The 26,233-nt window shown below is 34.6% G+C and overlaps 1 protein-coding gene across 2 annotated transcripts in view; it reads left to right on the top strand.

Annotated features, from left to right (window-relative positions):
• The window catches only part of LOC128242662 (probable ATP-dependent RNA helicase DHX35), a 213,508-nt gene that overhangs the window by 145,436 nt on the left and 41,839 nt on the right, over nt 1-26,233 (top strand). Inside the window, exon 23 of one of the 2 annotated variants that reach the window (XM_052959903.1) lies at nt 14,112-14,206. The exons of the other annotated variant lie outside the window; for it this stretch is intronic. Coding sequence (XP_052815863.1) covers nt 14,112-14,119 — 8 coding nt within the window. The 3' untranslated portion in view covers nt 14,120-14,206. Of the gene's footprint in view, nt 1-14,111; nt 14,207-26,233 lie in introns of those variants that run through there. 2 annotated transcript variants of the gene reach the window in all.

Below are 26,233 nucleotides of genomic sequence, written 5' to 3'. Positions count from 1 at the left end.
CAGCAAGAACAAAAACAAGGTGAGCAGTTCAGCAAGAACAGAAACAAAGTGAGAAGTTCAGCAAGAACAGATGCTGGGTGAGCAGTTCAGCAAGAACAGAAACAAGGTGAGCGGTTCAGCATGAACAGAAACAAGGTGAGCAGTTCAGCAAGAACAAAAACTTGGTCAGCAGATTAGCAGAAACAGAAACTTGGTGAGCAGTTCAGCAAGAACAGAAACTTGGTGAGCAGTTCAGCAAGAACAAAAACAAGGTGAGCAGTTCAGCAAGAAAAGAAACAAGGTGAGCAGTTCAGCAAGAACAGAAGCTGGGTGGGCAGTTCAACGAGAAGATAAGCTGGGTGAGCAGTTAAGCAAGAACAGAAACAAGGTGAGCTGTTCAGCATGAACAGAAACAAGGTGAGCAGTTCAGCAAGAGCAGAAACTGGATGAGCAGTTCAGTAAGAACAGAAACAAGGTGAGCAGTTCAGCAAGAACAGAACAAGGTGAGCAGTTCAGCAAGAACAGAACAAGGTGAGCAGTTCAACAAGAACAGAACAAGGTGAGCAGTTCAGCAAGAACAGAAACAAGGTGAGCGGTTCAGCATGAACAGAAACAAGGTGAGCAGTTCAGCAAGAACAGAACAAGGTGAGCAGTTCAACAAGAACAGAACAAGGTGAGCAGTTCAGCAAGAACAGAACAAGGTGAGCAGTTCAACAAGAACATAACAAGGTGAGCAGTTCAGCAAGAACAGAACAAGGTGAGCAGTTCAGCAAGCACAGAACAAGGTGAGCAGTTCAACAAAAACAGAAGTTGGGTGCATGCTCTTATCTGAAGAGGATTGGTATTTTGTGAGCACTGTTTTGTTTTCTGGTTCCATTTTGCATTCTGGAAGTCTGAATCAAGTTCTATCAAAAGCGGCAGGACTCTAATAAATCCTATCTGCAATACAGTTTGAACCCTCTGAGTTATGTGGAACATATCATTGAATTTTATTGAATTGGCCTCTGAGACTTTTGATTGTTTCCTCAGGGAAAAACTAACAGCATGCCAAGGAAAGTTATGTTTTATCAAGATGAATGGTTATTTCATCTTAAACCCTTTATTAAGTAATGGAGAATATATCAAGTCTTTTATTACATAATGGAGAATATATAACGTCAATTAATATTTCATTGTTGGTCCTAACAAATGTATCATGCTCATATAAATCAAAATTAATTATTTGAAGAAAATTAACCTGTTGATGTTATTTTCACACCCAAAATATGAGAAAACAATGGCTTTCTCAAAGAAAGCATGTCTGCATCCAGCTGGGGTAGAATTATTATTGTGAAGGGTGGTTCTTTGAAGATATGTTAGTTCCATACATGCCATATTTTCTGGAGACCATTCAGGGGGATTTGTTCAGAAGGCTGAAAATTCAGGGGGATTTGGGTGGTATTCAGGGAGATTTTTAGCAGGTTCAAGTTGGCGAAATTTCAAACTATATTTAGACACGAAAGTACGCAAAAATGAATTACAGAATTATATTTCGCTATGAAAACCTCAAACTTTTTCATTATACAGAATTATTTTATGTCATGATTTATCATATTCTTATGATACACTGTCATGTCATACTGTAATACTGTACATTAAAATTAAATTCCTCCAAAGTCTTTTAAAAAATTATGCTTAATACTATCAGCTATATTATGACGTTCAGACACTAAGAGAATGGAATGAATTTTATTCATTTCTACCTTTTCCATGTAGTAATATTTCTTTGCCTTTGATCATTACTTCTAATTAATTGATAACTTGTTGTTTTCTTTTGGCTTTTATCAAACCTTTTTTAAACAGTCATTTCACCCTTGCGGAGTTTTTTCTTTACATTCAATTTCACACACATACTGTGTCATTATTGCCTGATGTAAGAAATCTAAAAAAAAAAAAAAAACTTTTTTAATTACGGGGGATTTTTATCTCCCACCGGGAGACCGGGGGATGGATCGAAATTCCGGGGGATTTTTCCCCCACCAGGGGATATGGCATGTATGTAGTTCAATCAGGTCTGTTTTTTTGTGAAACATTATGATGGAATCTCTCTCAGAACTTGTTAGCCGTTACCATGACATTGGTTTTTATATGCCCGAAGGGTCGTATTATGTTATGGCCTCCATCGTCTGTCCGTCTGTCCATCCGTTAGCAATTCCGTGTCCGGGCCATAACTTGGTAACTAATAAAGCGATTTTCAAATAACTTTATACAAATCATCACTACATTAAAAGGATGTGTCGCGCGCAATTTCCAGGTCCATACCTCAAAGACTAGAATCACCATGGGGGTGCGTTAGCAATTCCGTGTCCGGGCCACAACTTTGTCAGTAATAAAGTCATTTTCAAATAACTTTATACAAAGCATCATTACATTAAAAGGATGTGTCGCGCGCAATTTCCAGGTCCATACCTCAAAGACTATAATCACCGTGGGGGGGGGGGCGTTACAACTTTATCACTAATAAAGTCATTTTCAAATAACTTTATACAAAGCATCATTACATTAAAAGAATGTATTGCGCGCAATTTCCAGGTCCATACCTCAAAGACTAGAATCACCATGGGGGGGGCATTAGCAATTCTGTTTCCGGGCCATAACTTGGTAACTAATAAAGCGATTTTCAAATAACTTTATACAAATCATCACTACATTAAAAGGATGTGTCGCGCGCAATTTCCAGGTCCATACCTCAAAGACTAGAATCACCATGGGGGTGCATTAGCAAATCCGTGTCCGGGCCACAACTTGGTCACTAATAAAGTCATTTTCAAATAACTTTATACAAAGCATCATTACATTAAAAGGATGCGTCGCGCACAATTTCCAGGTCCATACCTCAAAGACTAGAATCACCATGGGGGGGCGTTAGCAATTCTGTGTCTGGGCCACATCTTTGTTACTAATAAAGTGATTTTCAAATAACTTTATACAAATCATCACTACATTAAAAGGATGTGTCACATGCATTTTCCAGGTCCATACCTCAAAGTCTAGAATCACCATGGGGGGGACGTTATCAATTCCATGTCCAGGCCATAACTCAAAGACTAGAATCACCATGGGGGGGCGTTAGCAATTCTTTGTCCGGGCCACATCTTTGTAACTCGTCCGTTAGCAATTCCGTGTCTGGGCCATAACTTGGTAACTAATAAAGCGATTTTCAAATAACTTTATACAAATCATCACTACATTAAAAGGATGTGTCGCGCGCAATTTCCAGGTCCATACCTCAAAGTCTAGAATCACCATGGGGGGGCATTAGCAATTCTGTGTCCGGGCCACATCTTTGTTACTCGTCCGTTAGCAATTCCGAGTCCGGGCCATAACTTGGTAACTAATAAAGCGATTTTCAAATAACTTTATACAAATCATCACTACATTAAAAGGACCTTAAGCCGAATCTTCTTCGGGCGTATAATGCTCCGTTTCGCGGTGCTCTTGTTCAGTGATATAATTGCCCATAAAGGAAAACACACGTGGGCGAGAATTGTGGTCGTTTATGGGGTACTTGACAATTTTGCGTTCAATGTTTTTTTCCTTAACAAGTAAAACAGTTTTTATCCCATCTATGTAATAGAAAAAATGTAAAAAAAAATGTGACCACATGAGAAGTTTAACATTTTTTTTTCGTGGCGCTGGTATTGTTTGTGATTTGTTTAGGAAATGCCAAATCAACTTTTTATTAAAAGTGACCTAATTAGAAACCATTTATAGATATTACACGAACCTGGGTAATTATGGTCACTTGCTAGCAAACACCCATAGAACATGATAGTCATGTATAGCAAATCTAACGTATCACGAATTATGGAATAATTATTTAATCATGTGCCTTATAGTTATATAAGCCTTTATATATAATATAAGCAGCTGAGAAGGAATAGAGCAAGGTCGGTATTTGCATCACTTGCTTTAATTATCATGAAAATTGCTTTTATTAATATTGCCAATATCAGATCATGTTTGACCAAGTTGGATAGGTGATTACAATAAGTTATCAAGTTACCATGTATTACTAATAAAATGAGTTCATTCCCAGGTAGTAGAAACAGTGACCATTTGAGAAGGTTGTTTCACTAATGTTATACACGTTCATCTAATGTTATACACGTGATAAAGTAAATAAGTGGGATGTTGACAAGTTGTAAAATCGGTACTTTAGTACTCCGATAATCTTCCCATTAAAGTACTTGAAAACTTGTAAAAACCTAAATTGGTTTTTCAGAAGTGACATGTTCATGTACCATGTACCTTGGTCATTGTATTATCAGCAATTTCCATCTATGTTTTTCATCCTTAAATAAGTGTCAACTAATGCACTACATCAGAAATATTAATAAAAAGAAAAAAAGAAAATGTTGTTTCATTCATTTAATTTTTGGTTTAGAATTTTTATTTGGGTTTTGCAATATAATTAAGTATGACACTTAACCATAAATCTTTGCATTCAAAAACTCTGGCAATAGCAGCCAATGACTTCCTTATCAACTGCTTACTTACTGAGCACCAAATGATTTCATTAGCAACCAATGACTTCCTTAGCAACCAATGACTTCCTTAGCATTCAATGACCTCCTTGACAACCAATGACTTTCTTATCAACCAATGACTTCCTTAGCATTCAATGACCTCCTTGACAACCAATGGCTTCCTAAGCAACCAATGACTTCCTTAACATTCAATGACTTCTTTAGCAACCACTTACTTTCTTAGCATTCAATGACCTCCTTGACAACCAATGACTTCCTTAGCAACCACTTACTTCCTTAGCATTAATGACTTCCTTAGCAACCACTTATTTCCTTAGAAACCACTTATTTCCTTAGCATTCAGTGACCTCGTTGACAACCAATGACTTCCTTAGCATCAACTGGCTTCTTTAGCAACACATGACCTCATTTGACAAACAATGTCTTCCTTATATCAAGCATTTACTTCCTCATCAACTACCTACATCCATAGCAACCTATAGCTACCTAAACAGCAGCACCCATTGACTTCCAGTGAAATTACTGGTGATTCGACTTAAAGTAGCTAATGCTATGTGTATGAGCCCAACATCTGACCGTGGGTACTCAAGGGTAGGGGGAGGGGATAAAAAAACAACAATGTTTTAATAAATAGCCAATAGTTTATTGTTTTGTCAGTAATTCAATCTACATGATTCCCCAACAAGAGTTAATTTTGTCATTTAAATGTGACATTTAAGGCCTTTTTGTGAGCAAGTTTAATTAAAATGATCATGAGTCCACTTTTCTGTGGCATGTTTCTTGTCATTAAGATTCTAATTAAGTTATTGCATGACAATTTCAACACATAATGGCATGTTGTGGACAAACTTAAACTGTGTTTCATTTATTTTCCAAATAATTATGTACTGTGAATTTAAAAACAAGCTAAATATCAGTAACTAAATTAAAAACAAGCAAATTTCATGGATTGGATATGAAAAGTAGGTAGAATATTCCTATATTAACATGTAATATGGCTGAAGAGAAATGGACTGTTATGAACGTTGGATATAAGTTTGAGTTAGTTTGGAATAATTTGAAATAAAAGTTTTGTATATAGAGTAACATTTGTAATAGTTTCTATGAATTTGAATGATTTTTCTAAGATTTGACCTATAGTGACCTAATTTTCAATCATATGTGACCCAGTTTTATATTCATCCAAGAGTTCATCAAGGAAAACGTTTTGATTAAGTTTCATGAATATTTGACCATGTATAATGCCTCTAGTTTGTTCCAAAGATTTTTCTAGGATTTGACCTAGTGACCTTGTTTTTGATCCCATGTGATCCACTTTTACACGTGGTCGAGATATGATCAAGGGGAACATTCTGACCAACTTTGAACATTTTCTGATCAATGCCTAGCAAGATATGGTTCCGGACGGACGGAAGGGCGGGGGGACGGAATGACGGAGAGAGGGACAACGCCAAACAATATACCCCTCCCTTTATTAATAAAAAACAACCTTCAACAACAGAAATGGATGTTTCATTGCTCTTAATTAATTAAGGGGGGGGAGGGGGCATTGTGGTTTCCTCGATGAAATGGTACCTGATTTTGAGGACGAATTTTGATTAATGCAAGTAATACAATTCTATATGTTAGTTGGCCTCCCTGGTAAATTATGCCAGAAATGCAAAAATGCATAGTTTTCCATGCTTTAGGGTTTCTTTGCTAAGAATTACCTCTGGTTCAAGTGTTTTTTATACAATTATTTATTACGTTAAAGGTGTGCAAAGGACGTTTAGTTAAAGATAACAGGGTAACAGTATATTCTCATTTTGAATTGAAAGTTTTTATCTTACTGCTATATTTCTGCCTTTTATTTTCTTACAAAAATTATCTTTGACTTAAAAGAAGCTGTTGTTGCTAGTATAATTGATGTTTTATCAGTCTTAGTTGGGTTCCTGTCTATTAATGGTCTGAATGTGACATCAATGGATGCTCTTTGACAGACATTTCTAACCATTAAAGTATCAATATATTTCTTTGAGAAGATAATTACGGGCTTTTCCAGGAATGAAAAGTAAGATTGCATTTTTTAACAAGCTTTTTTTGAAGCTTCATTTTAAAGTAAATCTCCTCCTTTTTCAATTATTGCTTATATTAAGATCATTGAGAAACAGGGAATATATAAGGTCACAAATGACAACAAATTGATTGTTTATGAAACCTCGTTATTAGAATGAGGTACATTATTCTTGGGGAGGGTGGCTGGGCGGCTTGAGACTAACCTATGAAACTGAATAACTTTAGTTTGGGTAGACCTATCTTGACCAAACTTTGTATGTAGGAAGGCATTAAAAATACCTTTCATGTGATTGAGTTAAGGGCCTCTAGTGTCAAGGTCAAGGACACTGTTGCTAAAAATAGAAAATTGGTTAAAACTGAATAACTTTAGTCAGGGTTGACATATCTTGACTAAACTTGGTATTTAGGAAGTCAGTTCATGAAAACCTTTCATGGGATTGCATTTGGGGCCCCTGAGTCAAGGTCAAGGTCACTGCTAGTCAAAGTAGAAAAAAGGTGGAAACTGAATAACTTAAGTTAGGATTGACATGTCTTGACCAAACTTCATACATAGTAAGAGTTTATGGACATCTTTCATGGTCACTCATTGAATTGCATATGGGACCCTTGGGGTCAAGGACAAAGTCACTGTTACTAATAATAGAAAACAGTTGAAACTGAATCACTTTAGAATGGGTCGAAATAGCTTGACCAAACTTGGTATGTAAAAAGAGTTAATGGAGGACTTCCCTGGGATTGCATTTGGGGCACTGACAGTCAAGGTAAGTGTTACAAAAAATAGGAAAAAGCAGTTGAAACTGAATCTCACAATGAAGGCTGAAGTTCTGCTGTCAATCATTGAAAACCTTGTTTCGTTGCATTGTGGTGTTTCTTGTTGTTAATACTCAGGCTAAACGCAAAAATATGATACTATGATCTAATTTCTTTTTGATCACTACCATTTGCTTAGTCCACAGTTACCATATAATTCACCTCAGGCATATGAATAAATGAGCTTCTCTTACATAATGGAGCCCCTGAGACAAGGTTTTAGTTTCATAATTAAAGGGATGACGTCATTTTAGCCTCAATGTGAGTTTGTCAGCAGCCAGTTTCCAGGTGTACTGTAAAGAGCAAAAAACTGTGTTTATTTATGGTTTTGGAATTAAAGTATTTTAATGGTGCCTAACTATTATTGCTAATTGTTTTATTTGATACAGAGGATGTCAAAAAAAAAATTGTTTTAAGTCTGATGAGAAGTTAAAACAAGCATTATCTTTGTGGGGTACTCGTCAACCCAAAATTTATAGACCATCTTCTTAATTATGTCATGTAGGTAAACAATTAATTCTCTATGGAAGATGACATCCATTAAATTAATGACTGTAATGAATTAGTCTCGGTTCATTGACTTTTAGAGCTGGTTCAACCTGCTACTAAGCGATGGCAGGCGAATGTCATTTCTTAATTGGATTTTAATGTTGCAGCTAATAGAGAATGGATGGTGCCAGAAGATTGTTCTTGTTGGGTGTTTGTGGGGTTCATTAAGATAATAATGACATTGCATTTATTTGGCAGATGTGACTATGTAGAGCTCAGGTGTTCAGGTGCTTTTGTGAAAAAATTATAAACAAAATGTACTGTTTTGAAGATGAAATGGTTGGGGATGGGCCACACTGGTAAATAAGTGGGGTGAGGTTTATCAAGGGGGTGAGGTTTATCCTATTATTTTTCCCAGTACAAGAAGAAGTTGCTGTCGGTCTTCAGTTGTTTGCCAAATCTCTGTACCTGATGTAGGCTCTTAAAATTGACTCTTTAAATGCTAAGTTCCTCATGTCAATCTGCAGTTTTCCATACCATTCTCTGTGAACGAAGCTTGATGAAACCTGTATAGTGTGGATCCCATTGCCCTCAGATATGGACTACAGGATTTGAACTGGTTTAAACTAAGCAACACATGCCTGGATGACAAAACACGCAAAAAATAGTCTGCACGAATCGGTACAGTATTGTGCATTATTATACTAAGCTACCAGTATCAGGCACACATATTGCATATTTAATGATTGTTTTGTGGTTGAAAGGATGAACAATGACTTTGATCATGGTAACAACTAAATTATTAAAAAAATCAAAAAAAAATCCATGTCAACATGTCTGGATCAACTGTATGAATATCCCCTTTCTGCATTGTAACACAAGATCTCTCAGATAAATCACTTGGAAAAATCAACTTCAGACATCTCAAGATTTCAATGAGCCATGTTAGAGACATTTTATGGCACACTTCCCCTTACTTAATATCTCATTTACCTCACCTTTGATTACCTCCAGAAAACACATAAAATCTTGCTCTTTCTGACTTATTGTAGCTTCTTGCCAATGGCTTGGAACCCTTATATTGTTGTTTTGTATCATGCTTGGAAGGCAAAAACTTGGAAACAGGTTTAATTCCACAATAAAAGGTTCCATGCAGCAAGAATCACATGGTTGACATTAAAATCTGGAATAAAAATGTTGGTCCTAAAAATTGTAGTTCTATGTTTTTAGCTCTACTGGCCAAAGGCCAGAAGAGCTTATGCGATGGTAATGTGTACGTAGTATGTGCGTCCGTGTGTTCGTGCATCCATGCGTCTGTAAACAATTGCTTGCGAACATGATACAGTCTTCAGGTTTGATTGTATCTCGATGAAACTTGTACAGTATCTAGATATTCATTAGAGCTCGGTTCCTTTCGAAAACCAGCCAGATCCGCCCATGCATGCCTAGATTATGGGCCTTGATAGTATAAAAAAATGCTATTGTGTAAACAATTGGTTGTGAACACCATACAGTCTTCATTTTTATTTTATCTCGATGAAACTTGTTCAGTATCTAGATATTCATTAGAGCTGGGTTCTTGCGAAGCCACGAGTGAAAATGTAGTTTTTTTATGATCACGAGTGAAATAAAATACGATCTTACACTGAAATAAACAAATTTTCTGTTTCTTTTATGCTTATTTTCGGAGTTTTATTTATTTTATTTTTTTTCTGAATTACCCCCTTTTTTGAAAAGGGTGGGCTTTAGGCCGCTACCCGTGGGGCGCCCCTCATGCATATTTATAGCTGTCAACTTTTCTACTTTCGGTTTGCTGAGAAATAGTTCTCTGCTATTCATTCTTACAGCTTAATATTCGCTCGTTTTTTATTGCAAAGCTTTATGAACAGTAAACAATGAAGTATTATTAGTGCACATATGTTCCAAAAAATAATGAAAACACTTTTTATTTTAAGATGGGCATGAATACAAAACCAAATTACTACGCCGCTCTTTAAAGAATGTAAATTTGGAAGGTCAAATGTGTTAGCAAAACAAATGTGGATACTCATTGGATTTTAACCATTCTTCTTAGTTTAAGACTGCATGTACGCGTGTTTTTATAGTAAGTTAATTAATTCAGTCATCTTACTGTCAGAGAACAGTCGGTTTCGATTTAAAATGTTTGTTTTCCAGATAAAGAGTAAATGCCACGCTAGTTTGTTGACACATTTTGAGGTGTGGGTGGGGTAAAAAAATATCGGATCTATCTGTAAATTGTGCGAATTCTTCAGGAAGCACATTTTACGTACTACAACGGTTAACAGTTCAAAATACATTTGAACGAGGATATAAAATTTTATTTATGTTCGAACAGTTGTTTTTGTCTGTAATTTGTTTGGTATGAAAGCAAATGTTCGAACATTCAGCTTCAAAGATCAGTAAAATGTTTGATAAACGGGATAACCGGTAATAAACGGTAAGTTGTTAATTTCCAATTATACATATATTTATTTAAATTTATAAAATATTTCTTTCTTTTTTTAACATTTTTTGACATAATTTACTGAAGTCCAATGTTCTGTTTTGATCAAGGCAAGTACATGTAACAACAAAGGAATTTAAAAGGAGTTCTGAAAGTTGATATTTTCATAAAATATTATAAATTCTGATATAAATAAAACAAGAAAATAAAACATATCACTCTATTGGGAATTTATTTCTCTACAAACTTGACATAAATCACTCATTGAATAAACCTACAGAAATACTAGGTAAATATTTAAGTCTGTTATGCATGAGTGTAAATATTCCAATAATTCCAAATAATCTCAATATGCAGTAGCCATACTGATATGTACTGATAAGCCATTAATTATCCCTGGCTTTGTTTCACATGAGTTAAACTGTGTTTTTTAAGGAATTTGGAGTCTTTAGTAAAAGACAACAAGTGTGAATCAAATAGGTTTTAACATTCAGGTATTTCGATAAATAGTAAAGTAGCTTTGAAATTGTGAAAAAGCAAAATTTTAAAAATTTGATTGTTGAAATAGTTTTAGAAACGGGAATGAATTTAGTGTGCGTTCCGTGTATTTTATGCTAAAACTCACCCGTAGGAAGTAATGTTATGAAATAATTATAAAAATATTCTGAAACTTGAATTTGGCTTCGAATTTGGCTTCCTTTTAGTGAAAAAGTGGAATTATCGGGATTGTGAATCGAGGCCAGGTTCAGTTTTGGCAACTTATGAGGTAGCGATATTACACAGAACACATATTCAGATAGTATTTGAAATAATGATGCCAGTTGTATTCATGATTCTTTCCTTGAAAATAATTTGTGCTTTATCACTGTCAAAGGGGTTTAAAAGAGCCTGATTTGTTTACAAGGTTTTCCATTTATAGAAATCTGTTAAAGCTGTTGAGCGTATAGGCCGAGATATTTTTTATTGATCCCTGATTTCCATTGCGTGTATATCGATGATTGAAGCATGATATAGCACGATGCTTTGATTATGGGATTGATGACAGCGTTCAAATATGATTGGTTTCTGTGAGCAGAAACACATTGACATCTTTTCAAGCGATTATTTCTGGATTTTGTAACGATTTTCTTAAATCGGATTAGAATCATAGGGTATGAAATAACTCCATGTTTGAAGCTGAAACAATGGGATTTAATTAAAAACTATTTGGTGCCTGTGACAGGTTAGGCAGGACCAGGCCAAAATGTCTGGAAAAAAGCTGAAGCTTATTACAACCTTTAGGATCTTGTTACAGTTAGGAAAATGATTTACTTGAATATTTGGCCGATTGTTCAGAACTTTGTTAGATTTGAATTTGTCCCATGTATTTTCTTTGTTTTCATCCATGCATTTAACTCCAATATCAGAATGGTTTCATAAAGGCGAAACTTAAATGTTCATTAAATAGCGTGGAGATAAATTACAATGCTATTCACTTATATGGCAATTATGAGTTATTGAACGTTGTCATAAGCAACAACGTTACAAAACAGGTACATGACCCAGTAACTACTCTCGAGATTTTGTGTGGGTGGAGTAACTATTACATAATGATGTTCTTGGTGGTTAAATTATTTCTGTTTTATGACTTACCAGTTTCATAGTCACTGAATGTTTGTCTTAATTATTTACCTGGTTGAATCAAATAGCTTTTCAGTAATTTTTCCATTATTGCATAATTATTTGGAATCTTGTGTTTTTGGATTGAATTGTGCTTTTTTTATTGAAGCACTGTCCGCATATAATTTGGTGCATGACTTTTGCCATGGCTTTATACAGGTATGTTTTAGAGACATGTTTTCAGATGTAGGAGAGGCTATTTACAAAACACAAATTATTGGTTACAATTGCAATGGTGTTTAATTATGGGAGAGGCTATTTACAAAACACTTCTGTAATCTTGGTGCAAAGTTCTGGAAGAAAATTTTAAGATTGGGAGTGTTGTAAGGATCTGGAATCATTGGAAAGTAAAATGGTGAAAGCAAAAATACTTCACTTCAGAATGGTTTTCCTTGTGTAACAGTGTATTCAGTTAGTTTTAAATGTTAAAAGAACAATGTCAATCTGCTGACTTGTGGCACACATTGTGCCCAAATACAATTTCAACAGTTGTGAGACGCCAATACATTTCCAATATTTGTGAGGCCCCAATACAATTCCAATATTAGTGAGGCCCCATTACAATTCTAATATTTGTGAGGCCCAAATACAGTTCCAATATTTGTGAGGCCCAATTAAAATTCCAATATTTGTGAGGCCCAATTCAATTCCAATATTTGTGAGGCCCCAATACAATTCCAACATTTGTGAGGCCCAATACAATTCCAATATTTGTGAGGCCCCAATACAGTTCCAATATTTGTGAGGCTCAATTCAATTCCAATATTTGTGAGGCCCCAATACAATTCAAATATTTGTGAGGCCCAATACAATTCCAATATGTGTGGGGCCCCAATACAATTCCAGTATTTGTGAGGCCCAAATACAGTTCCAATATTTGTGAGGCCCCAATAAAATTCCAATATTTGTGAGGCCCAATTCAATTCCAATATTTGTGAGGCCCAATTCAATTCCAATATTTGTGAGGCCCCAATACAATTCCAATATTTGTGAGGCCCAATTCAATTCCAATATTTTTGAGGCCCCAATACAATTCCAATATTTGTGAGGCCCCAATACAATTCCAATATTTGTGAGGCCCCAATATTATTCCAATATTTGTGAGGCCCAAATACAATTCCAGTATTTGTGAGCCCCAATGAATGCATATATTGACAGGGGTCGACACTAACCATTTTCCCAAGGGATCCCGAAGGGACACCAACATCTGAAATCAGGTGTCCCTTCCTGAAATCAAGAGTCCCTTCCATTTTTTACATTTTTTTTCATTAATGAGCCTGTTTTTATATTAAATTGAACATACAAATCCAGTGCCTTTTACTTTTCAATTTGTAATTCAATGTTTTCAACAGCATGCAATGACAAGTTAGTTATAGCACAATGTCACCCATGTGAACCTCTGGCAATGGCAGAGAGGAAGATTTGGGTCTTAAGTCCGTAGATTGGGTTCAAAAGTCGTAGAATGTCTAAGTCACACAATGGGTGCAATGTAAACAAAAACTTGATGTTGTTACTATTTTAAGATTTTCGGAAAATACGCATTAAAAATGCCATGGTTCAGGGTCTTGTCAGATGTCATTGCTTTTGTTTGAAAAACAGTAGGAATATTACATCTGGCTTGTGAATCAATCAGACTGCCCAACAAGTGTAGTGCATACTGGAAGAGCAGACAACTGGAAAATAGAGTATGTTTATTTTCGCCCCAAAATGTCATAATTTTTTATCCATTGATTGAAAATAAATAATAAAACTTTGGGAATTTTATTTCTATAATGTTTTGATCAAGGCATAAAACAAAGAATGCTGAATAGTAGGATGGCTTCCCAGTAAACTAGTTCCGTAGGATGCCAGTCTTTTGTGCCGTAAATGTTTCTGTAACAACTCGATGGTCGCATCATTAAGGCATCAAAGTCAGCACTTTTGGCATCTTTTTGGGCGGTTCTGACACATGAGCAAACTAGTCCACCATAATTATTGTACCTATTATAAAAGTCTGTCACCTCTGACACCATAATTATTGTACAGATTATTAAAGTCTGTCACCTCTGACCTTGTTGATAATGTAAAACAACAAAGCGGAAGCGTTAACCCGCATGCGCACTGTGAAATGACCTGTTTATTTATAGATTCATGACGGGGTCACGGACACTACGGACCATGGACATTACGGGCCAGACATTACGGACCAGATTTAGGGACATTATGGACCATCTTCAGAAACTTACAGACCATGATTAATAATGTTTTTAAACATTTTTTTTTTAATTTATTCACTCATTGGTCTTAAATTTGTTAATAAATACTTGAATATGAGTGCTCAGTATGACAATTATCTTTAACTGTAACTGAAAAATCCCATGAAATTCCAGTGTTAAACATCAATGTATTTTTAATAAAATATTATAATGATGTGAATAATAATGAACGAAATATGTGTTTATCTTATACTTGTAAATGTGAATATTAATGTTTTCATATGTGATCGATTGCTTTCTGAAATAAACTTTGGATCGTCATATTTGTTTGTTTTCCGTTTCATCTGTTTTAATTGAAAGGTTCATTGAAAGTGCACTGTCACAATGGGTTTTCACACTTTTTATGACTGCCAATTAAAGGTTGTCATTATAATGTTTGTTTCTTTTGTAATATACCGCCGATAATTACGGATACAATTATAACTAATAAACACTAATTAAGACAACAGAAATTGCAACATCATAATGTCGGCAGCACGTGGATACAGAATTAGATGTGGCCAGTCGCTTCTGCCAACGAGTTGTCTACAAACAGCCTGCTCAAAGCATGTGCGAGACTTTATGGGCCTGTTTAGATATGAATGGTGGCTTTGGTGACAAATTGTGCTGTTTATTCATGATTCATGTAAACACTGATATGTTCTTATATATGTGCTGGGAAATAAATTGTTTTGGAAAATATTTCTGCTCGATTTATTTTGGGAAATAAACTGTTTTGGAAAATATTTCTTCTGTTGCTTTTAACTGATTTAACTGCCAATCTTTCAAATTTCGTTCATTATTTTTCACATAATTGTTATAAATACATAGGTCTTTAATAACACCTTTTGGAATTTCACAAGATTTTTTATTGAACTTTTCGAACTTCATGGGATTTTTCAGTTACATTAAAGACAATTGTCATACTGAGCACTCATATTCAAGTATTTATTAACAAATCAAAAACTAATGAGTGAATAATTAAAAAAAATATGTTTAAATCATGGTCCGTAAGTTTCCAAAGATGGTCCGTAATGTCCCTAAATCTGGTCCGTAATGTCCCTAAATCTGGTCCGTAGTGTCCCTAAATCTGGTCCTTAATGTCTGGTCCGTAATGTCCATGGTCCGTGGTGTCCGTAATTCTCATGACGTAATTATAGTGAAAAGGTCAGCCATACGTTTGCTTTAGTGTGTGCGACGTATTAATATTAATATCTTTTTTACATCATCTTGCCTGACAATCATAGGGGGGAACAGAAAATATTGGATGTTTAACAGTTTATGAATATTTCCTTGACATAATTATATATTATAGAATTTGTCTCTGTGCACACATAAAATAAAATGTTTGGGAGATAAGGAAGAACTCTTTGTAATGCACATCCATGTTGCATTGCCAGATTTTCCAATGCCCCAATGCATAAAACCTTTTTTATCTAACAGTTTAGAACTTGAAGTTAATTGATATTTTAGAGATTTTACGCTTTAAAACTTTCGATTGTTCGGATACTCCCACAGCCAGAAAAAATTGTGCCAACGATGATAACCTAGTTTGTTGCATTAAAAAATGTTTAGTCTGTTTGTATGCAAAAAAAAATATTTGAAAAGGAGCCATGTGATTTAGAATTTGTACGAAATTCAATTTGCCTCTAACACAGATTTTTATAGTTGCTCGCAAAAACACAAAAAGACCGAAATTAATATTAGTCACTAATTCAGTAGCAGACACATGCTTTTGAATGGACTCCTTGATGTTTTAGGCTTATTTCCGGCAGTTTTGGATATATTTTTGGCAGTTCAATGACAAATCAAAAACACATGGCAGTTTATCATCATTAGTTGCAAATCACTGTTGTTACAAAAAATGAAGAAAAAAATGAATAAATGGTCGCCCTGGTGAGCCAACGTTGATTCTGCATGAGCATAATTATCCCATTTGACGTCAGAGCGTTGCAAGTCTATGGCGTTTTGACTTTCATCCTGGCACCCAGAGTGGAATGGCCTTCGTTCATTATGTATACATTTAGATAAAAAGTTGGCCTCTTTCTTAATTATATTATGTTTTCTTTGAAGATGAAATGCCAGAGTCAAGGAAAATCTGTGGGAAAATAGGAAACAAACATTATTCAGATTAAGGCTGATGTTGCATCTGTATGAAATAAGTTTTTCGGGAACAATGAATGTAAAAAAAATCGCATTGTTTACTTTTATTCCATTAGATTTTTTAAATGAATGCAAAGCGCTGTTTTGATTGAAATTAATACAGAGTCTTGGCCGTTGTTAAAGCTGTTTGAAAAACATTAATTTTTTAACTCGCTTCTCACCTAGGCAACCCGGGTTTGATTCCTGGCCTGGGCGCATGTAAGTGTGGCTTGTGGTCTCCAAACCGGACAAGTGGGTTTACTCTGGGTACTCTGGTTTCCCCCACAACACTGTACAAGACCACACTTCGCATAACATCATGCAAACGAGAGTTATTAATAGAATGTTGTAATAACTTGTTTCACAATCTTTATAAAATAAGTAAGTTTTAACTAAGTGATTCAATTCAGCCATATAAAGGCTCAAAACACTTAGTTTTTAGTCTTAAATTTAAGTGCAATCTAAGTTGCTTATTGAATAGTCAGTCCCAGGTCAGCCATTTTGTTCGCTATAAACCTGTACCTTAGTGTACTAACTTAGGTTACACACCACCATTTTTACAAGCCAATTCATACAAGATCTAAGAAGCTGTTAAAGCATCTAAAAGGAAATTTGAGGGACATACATTAGGACAAATACAAAATTGAAATAATTGAGGAGAGTAAGTAGGGATGTGGTGGGGGTTTCATTTGAATTTCAGAATATTACTTGGACTGTTATCAATGACCAGGAGGTGTAGTATGTAATTATGAAGATTTTTTTTGTTGATCATAAATGCTGAACCAGAAAAGATGCTAACTGATCATCTTTATAATGATATCATTTTGATGACCAAAGCAGCAATAGAGTTGCTTGATTTACTGATGCGAAATGTCAACAGATCCTACACTTGATATCCGTTCTCAGTTAATTGATACACGCAATTATCTGAATTAAATTGATTTTCATTTGAAATCAGATCTTTAATTTCCGTTGAATCAGCCCAATGGTTATGTGTGTTTAGGGTCATTAATAATTGACCCACATATTTAGCAAAAAAATATTGCATTCATTTAATATGATTGGAGCTTTTTGATAAAGTATTTGACAAACCTTGCTAATGCCTTGTCATATTATAATGTCAGTATAGCCTGCGATAAATATGTGGCTGATCTGTGGTCTAGTGGTAACACACTCGATTGAAATCCAGGGGTCGCTGGTTCGATTCCCCGCTGTACCAGGTCTTGTTTTGGATGCATCATCCTTATAGACCAACAGCGCTGGCTATATTATTCAGCACTTGCCAGGTACCAGGGGAAAATGACACATGGAATATTTGGTACCCAGCATACCCTGAATATAATATAGTGGCTAATTGCATTGTCCATCAGGATTATACATCCAAAACAAGACCTGAGAAAATCCTTTCTTGGCAATTTTTCTTGAGCATTATGTGATACCAATGTATTTGATATTGATATTAGAAGATGAAGCATTTCGGGTTTAGTAGATACACATTACCTCATTTGCATGTGGGTCTTTTTTTTTTCAAAAAAATAGAGTATATTCAGAGTTTAAAAAAGATGTTTCTTCACTTAAGTTGTGCATTTTTATACTTAGCTACCAGTATCAGGCACACATATTGCATAGTTAATGATTGTTTTGTGGTTGGAATGCTGAACAATGACTTTGATCATGGTAACAACTAAATAATTTAAAACAGCAAATACATAAATAAAAATAAAAATAAAAACTTTCCATGTGAACATGTCTCGATCAACTGTATGAATATCTGATTTCTGCATTGTAACACAAGATCTCTCAGATAAATCACTTGGAAAAATCAACTTCAGACATCTCAAGATTTCAATGAGCCATGTTAGAGACATTTTATGGCACACTTCCCCTTACTTAATATCTCATTTACCTCGCCTTTGATTACCTCCAGAAAACACATAAAATCTTGCTCTTTCTGACTTATTGTAGCTTCTTGCCAATGGCTTGGAACCCTTATATTGTTGTTTTGTATCATGCTTGGAAGGCAAAAACTTGGAAACAGGTTTAATTCCACAATAAAAGGTTCCATGCAGCAAGAATCACATGGTTGACATTAAAATCTGGAATAAAAATGTTGGTCCTAAATTTTGTAAATTATAAGTCAGTGTTTTTATTTTATGCTTTCCCATGGTTTATAGAGTTTTATTGTGAAATAAAAATGACATTTCACTGTTTCATGTAGTGAAAATATCAATTTAATATTTTTCGCTGTTTTAAAATTTGAGCCCATTCTCACATGATGATCAAACATCGGCATGCACAGAGGCTGGGACACAAATACAACATCATCATTTTGGAAATGACGTTCCTTGCACATACCACTTGGCGCACTTTTCTGAATAACTAAATAAAATGTCATATTTTATATCATTTTTAGCATATAATAAAAAGATTAACTGTTTCTTTCAGTGAACTGAATCAAGAAACATTTCACCTCATGAACATCAAAAATAAATATTTCATATAGATTTTGGTGCTAACTCGATGAAATACATTGCAATCTTACACTGGAACAGACAATTATCCTCTGTATCTGTTAAGTTTTTTTATTAACGTTAGTAAATTGTAGTGTAATAAAATTGAAATTTCATCAACATTTCACATGGGGTTTTTTCTGTTTGTTTATAAATATTATCAATTCAAAAATAAATAAAACAAGATAATAAAACATATATCATTCTATTGGGAATTTATTTCTCTACAAACTTAACATAAATCACTCATTGAATAAACCTACAGAAATACTAGGTAAATATTTAAGTTTGTTATGCATGAGTGTAAATATTCCAATAATTCCAAATAATCTCAATATGCAAAAATAATATTGTACAGTGATAAATAGCCCGGCTTCTAAAATCTGGCAATTTGCCGGTCTGGACCGATTTTGACCAAGCCAGACCAATTTCAGTTTCAAAAGTGTAAAAAAAAATCGGTCCAAAATGTTCTCATTTTTTTTATAATTTCAGTCCAAAACGACTAAGTCAGTAAAAATTGTATTACACAAACATTCTTGGGTCATTCACACATTCAATATTACCCCCAATAAAAGTGTCGTAGTTACGATCATACCAATGCAACCAGCTGCTTTTTCCGCTACGCTGAACACTCTACAGCCTATCTGTTAATTAGCAGACGCTTGCAATCGGTCCAATCACTGTGTATAATGGTAGGTCGCAGAAGACACAATTAAACAAACTATGTGTTAATAATGTGCTTGCAGCTATCTTGATTGAGTGTTAAAAATCGGTCCATATTTTCACATGGCAATATGTCGCCGTGGATCATTACATGATATATCCGTTTGTTGATTACCAAACTGTTAAATTTAAATTGTAATAAAGAAGCATTGTTGGTTAAAAACGGTTTTAAAGATAAATGCAATTGCCATTGTTAATCCGCGAAAGCATAAAAATTCCGAATTAATTAGCCTAGTCATATAGCGGATATCAACAGCGACACTCTTGATTAACAACAGAGTATGAGAGCAGAATGCGCCGCTTACGTCATTTTAATTCGCACTAAAGAAATATTCGTCGTCGATATCAAGCTTGAAGCCCCGATTATAAATCTAGATATATATTACTTTTTAAGATAATCAGAGTATTGACCCACTGTAGAAGCATAAAGCAAATAAATCATAGTCATGTTTTACTTTTAGTCGTCTGAACGCTTACCGCCGGCCGCAGTTAATTACGATCGCAGTCGTTCTTGTTTTAAAACGCCGCAGAACTCAATGAGAATCTCATTTGAATCAAGCTTGTATCAATGAATTTCTAAATCGGCTATGATGGCTCTAGAGCCCTCTTACAAATTGCCGGACCGATTGAGGTTCCAAACTTTTAGAAGTTTTATAAGTATAAACAGTATTCAAATATGATTGGTTTTACTTTTAGAAGCCCTGCTGATAAGCCATTTATTATCACTGGCTTTAATTGTCTCACATGAGTTAAAGTGGTTTTTTTAGGATTTTGGAGTCAAAAGTAAAAGGCAATTAGTGTAAATAGGTGTAGGTTTTAACATTCAGGTATTTCGATAAATAAGTACCGTAAATGACTGGGTATAAGACGATAGGGGGTATTAGACGCAGGCAAAATAATCCTTGAAAAATCTGAGAAAAAACTTTTAATCTAAGTTTTGGGTTAAAGGACGCATAGAAATATGTCAAAATCGTCTGCCAATCTGGCCACCATGTTTGTTGACAGTGACGAAAAAAAAAAGATCGTGAAAATGGTGAGGGTTATCTTTAAAACCATACAATGATAATGCAAAATATGTTTCATTTTTATTTGTTTCATGTTAGGATAGGCACTGATTTTGAAATTACTTAGTATGACAATTTGTTTCTGGATGGCACTAAAATGTACCTTTTTTGACTATTTGTAAGATTTCTTTCTGACAGTATATCGTAAACGATAACCTGTCGAGAATGAATAGGGAGTTACTGTATGCAAAAACTTTATATTGTACGGGCTTGTTCTCAAAGTGTCAACACCTACAGAAAAGAATAAAGAACATGGAAAAGTGCAAAAAATCATGACCATTATTGCATCAGTTTGTAGTATTGGTATGTTAAACAGGTCTAAAGGCAGTGCGAATTTTTCACATTTTTCACACCTTATCGTACAACTGACAAAAAAATATTGACAGTGCCCAACTCTGCTTTTTTATATGCATGTTTAATTATTGTTTTATTCAAATTAATATTGAATAATTTTAATAATTTAAATCATACAAATTTTTTTTTTGAAATTATAAACATCTTGCGATATACCGTATCCCGATCTTCAACTGCCGTTTTAACCCGTATATACTCAATTGATATGACACAAGTAACTTCCCTTTCTACATAAATCTAAACAAACTCTCGGCCTGAAATCGACCTCAGAAAAAAGTTCAAAAGCTTGTTACTGGGTATTATATGCAGGCATTTTTTTACATCGAAATCTGAGGGGAAAAATGCGTCTAATACCCAGTCATTTACGGTAGCTCTAAAATTTGGAAAAATTAAGGCTTACTTTTTAAAATTTGATTGTTGAAATATTTTCCCAAATGGGACTGAATTTAGTGCGAGTACTGTGTATTTTATGCTAAAACTCACCTGTAGGAAGGAATGTTATGAAATAATTATAATAATACTCGGAAACTTTAATTTGGCTTCCTTTTAGTGAAAAAGTGGTCTTTTCGGGATTATGAATTGGGCCCCGACTCATGTTTCAGCAACTTATGAGGTAGAGATAATACGCAGGACACATATTCCAATAACATTTGAAATAATGATGCCAATTATATTCATGATTCTTTTCTTGAAAATAATTTGTGCTTAATCACTGTCCAAGACATTTAAAAGAGCCTGATTTGTTTGCAAGGTTTTCCTGATTTACAAAAATCTGTTAAAGCTGTTGAGCGGATAGGTTGAGATATTTTTTATTGATCCCTTATTTCCATTACGTGTATATCAATGATTGAGGCATGATATGGCACGATGCTTTGATTATGGGATTGATGACAGCATTCAAATATGATTGGTTTACGTGAGCAGAAACATATTGACATATTTTCGAGCGATTATTTCTGGATTTTGTAACGATTTTCTTAAAACGGATTGGAATCATAGGGTATGAAATAATGCCAGGTTTGAAGCTGAGAGAATGGGATTTAATTAAAATATATTTTGTGCCTGTGACGATAAGGCAAGTCCAGGCCAAAATTTTTGTAAAACAGCTTCAGGGTCTTGTTACAGTTAGGAAAATGACTTAGTAATTGAATATTTGGCTGATTTGTTAAATTTGAATTTGTCCCATGTATTATTCATTAAATAGCGTGAAGATAAATTACAATGCTATTCATTTATACTGGCAATAGTTATTGAACGTTGTTGTTAGCAACAATGGTACAAAACAGGTACGTGACCAGATCGTGTGTGGGTGGATAACTATTACATAATGATGTTCTTGGTGGTTAAATTATTTCTGATTTATGATTTACCAGTTTCATAGTTACTGAACGTAAGTCTTAATTTTTTTCCAGGTTGAACCAAAGAGTTTTTTACTAATTTTTCCATTATTGCATAATTATATGGAATCATGTGTCTTTGCCTTGCATTTAATTGTGCTATTTATATAATTGAAGCACTCAGCATATAATTTGGTGCATGACTTTTGCCATGGCTCTACAGGCAATGTTTTAGAGACATGTTTTCAGGTGTAGCGGAGAGGCTACCAGTATTTACAAAACACAAATCAGTGCGAACAATTGTCTAGTTGTGGGAGAGGCTATTTGCAAAATACTTCTGTAATCTTGGTGCAAAGTTCTGGAAGATAACTTGGAGGGATGGGATTGTTCTGAAAATCTGGAATCATTGGAAATATGTTTCCATATTGTACAGTGTATTCAGTTAGTTTAATTAACTGTTAAAAGAACATTAGGTCAATGTACTGACTTGTACAATTAAAATATTTGTGAGGTCCCAATACAATTCCAATATTAGTGAGGCCCTAATACAATTCCAATATTAGTGAGGCCCCAATACAATTCCAATATTTGTGAGACCCCAATACAATTCCAATATTAGTGAGACCCCAATACAATTCCAATATTAGTGAGACCCCAATGCAATTCAAATATTCATGAGGTCTCGATACCATTCCAAAATTTGTAAAGCCCCAATACAATTCCAAATTTCATGAGACCCCAATACAATTCCAATATTTGTGAGCCAATACAAATCCAATATTTGTGAGACCTGAATAAAATTCGGATATTCTTGAGGCCCCAATAAATTCTTATACTGATAACTTGTAATAAATAAACTCAAATGTTAACTTTTGTCTGTTGACTAAAATAAACAACAGAAGCAAAACAATTAACAGGTCCTCAAAATTGAAAGTAAGTTTGTGAATGGTGAAATGCATTGGATCCTTGGGATCTACCTTTTTATAATCAATGAAAAAATTCTTGGTATAACAAAATATCCTGACTTCATCTTACCTGACAATCATAGGGGGGAACAGAAAATATAGTATGTTGAACAGTTTATAAATATTTCCTTGACATATTTATCATAGAACTTGTCTCTGCACACACATAGAATAAAACGTTCGGGAGATAAGGAAGAATTCTTTGTAATGCACATCCATGTTGCATTGCCAGATTTTCCAATGCCCCAATGCATAAAACCTTTTTTATCTAACAGATTAGAACTTGAAGTTAATTGATATTTTAGATATTTCACGCTTTAAAACTCTTTCGATTGTTTGGATACTCACGCAGCAAGAAAAAATCGTGCCAACGTTGATAACCTAGTTTCTTGCATTAAAAAATGTTTAGTCTGTTTGTACGCAAAAAAAAATATTTGAAAAGAAGCCATGTGATTTAGATATTTTACGAAATTCAATTATCCTCTGCAACAGATTTTTTTAGTTGCTCGCAAAAAAATGGAAATTAATATTAGTGACTTTCAGTAGCAGAAACATGCTTTTGAATGGACTCCTTGATGTTTTAGGCTTATTTCCGTCAGTTTTGAACATATTTTTGGCAGTTCAATGACAAATCAAAAACACATGGCAGTTTATCATCATTAGTTGCTAATCACTGTTATTACAAAAAATGAAGAAAAAAATGAATAAATGGTCGCCCTGGTGAGCCAACGTTGATTCTGCATGAGCATAATTATCCCATTTGACGTCAGAGCGTTACAAGTCCATGGCGTTTTGACTTTCATCCTGGCACCCAGAGTGGAATGGCCTTCGTTCATTATGTATACATTTAGATAAAAAGTTGGCCTCTTTCTTAATTATATTATGTTTTCTTTCAAGATAAAATGCCAGAGTCAAGGAAAATCTGTGGGAAAATAGGAATCAAACATTCAGATTTTGGCTGATGTTGCATCTGCATAAAATTAGGTTTTTTGAGAACAATGAATGTAAAAAAAAATCACATAGATTACTTTTATTACAATAAAATTCTTAAATGTATGCAAATTAAGCAGCGTTTTGATTGAAATTTGCATAGAGTCTTGGCCCTTAATTGTTAATGCTGTTTGAAAAACATTCATTTTATGATCTACCAGGACCAGTATTCAATACTGATCTTATCCTCATCCTTAGTCATGCCTCAGTGATTCGATTGTCTGGTTAGGGCAGTCACTAGTGCACTCGCTTCTCACCTAGGCGACCCGGGATCGATTTCCGGCCTGGTCGCATGTGAGTTTGGTTTGTGGTCACCAAGCTGGACAACAAGTAGGTTTCTTCCAGGAACTATGGTTCCCCCCCACAACACAAGACAACACTTTCTAGTAACATTTAGCCAATGAGAGTGATTAATATAATGTTGTAATAACTTGTTTCACAATCTTTGTAAAATAAATAAGTTTAAACAAAGTGATTCAATTCAGCCTATTGTTAAGCTAAATATAAAGGCCAATAAAAACACTTAGTTTCAAGTCTAAAATTTGTGTTCCATCGAAGTAACTTGTTAAATAGTCAGTCCCAGGTCAGCCATTTTGTTGGCTATAAACCTGTTCCTAAGTATACTAACTAGGTTACACACCACCAATTTTTACAGACAAATTTGGAGCGTGTTAGAGCATCTAAAAAGGACATTCAAAGGGGCGTACATAAGGACAAAAAGAAAATTAAAATAGTTGAGGAATGTACATTTTTTTCAGAATATTACATGGACACTTATGAATGTAATTATGGAGATGTCATTGCTGAAAAGATGTTACTGATCATGTATCTTTATAAGTATCTTTATAATGATATCATTTTGATGACCAAAGCAGCATAGAGCGGCTTGATTTACAGATGCGAAATGTCAACAGATCCTACACTTGATATCCGTTCTCAGTTAATTGATGGACGGCAATTATCTGAATTAAATTGATTTCCATTTGAAATCAGATCTTTAATTTCCGTTGAATCAGCCCAATGGTAATGTGTGTTTAGAGTCATTAATAATTGACCCACATATTTAGCAAAAAAATATTGCATTCATTTCATATGATTGGAGCTGTTTAATGTAATAATTAACAAACCTTGTTAATGCCTTGTTTCATTATAATGTCAGTATCAAGCCTGAATGCTATATTTGTGGCAGATCTGTGGTCCAGTGGTATTACACTGGACTGTCAATCCAGCTGTCGCAGGTTCAATACCCGGCCACACCACTAAAAATGACTTATCACCTTTCGGGAGGGATGGTGTATTGGGGTCCTGTGTGACAGTGCTATATACTTGTGCAGGTTAAGGAACAGGGGTACCTCTAACCAAGGTTACATTCTGTCTGTGAACATATAATTTGCTCTAAAAAACAACTAAAACAACTATCAATCTTAAATGAGCACTCACGTACCGAATTGGCCTTTCTCGAGTGCGAGTATGAATAAGCATTCACACCAACACCAAATGAGATTTTTTTTTCACTGTTTTTTCCTAGTAAAAATCTTTTTATGTGAGAGTGTATTATTATTTTTTATATGACTAAACTAGCAAAGCTTTTGAAAAAGTGCTTTTTAACAGTTGTATTAGCGGACCATGCACAAGAATTTTGAGTAAACACGTTAACCAATACATTGTATTCAGAAAGGCCATGATAATAATCTAATGCATATTCATACAAACATAAGTAACCGTTTGGGTAGGACAAACACCAATTTTATCCTCGGCTTCGCCAGGGACATTCTTGGTTTTCGTCCTATCGAAACAGCTTCTTATATCTGTAAGGGGCCAAACATTTGAAGAAAAACTCGTACTGTATCTATGACTACTATGATGCTTGTTGATCACACCAATTACTGTTTTGTACACTGTGGATAAGGCCAAAAAAAAAGTTTTTTG

This window comes from Mya arenaria, chromosome 8 (genome assembly GCF_026914265.1).
Source record: "Mya arenaria isolate MELC-2E11 chromosome 8, ASM2691426v1".
NCBI classification, from domain to species: domain Eukaryota; kingdom Metazoa; phylum Mollusca; class Bivalvia; order Myida; family Myidae; genus Mya; species Mya arenaria.
Note: the sequence above shows the minus strand (reverse complement) of the source record. Positions and strands in the feature narration are given on the sequence as shown.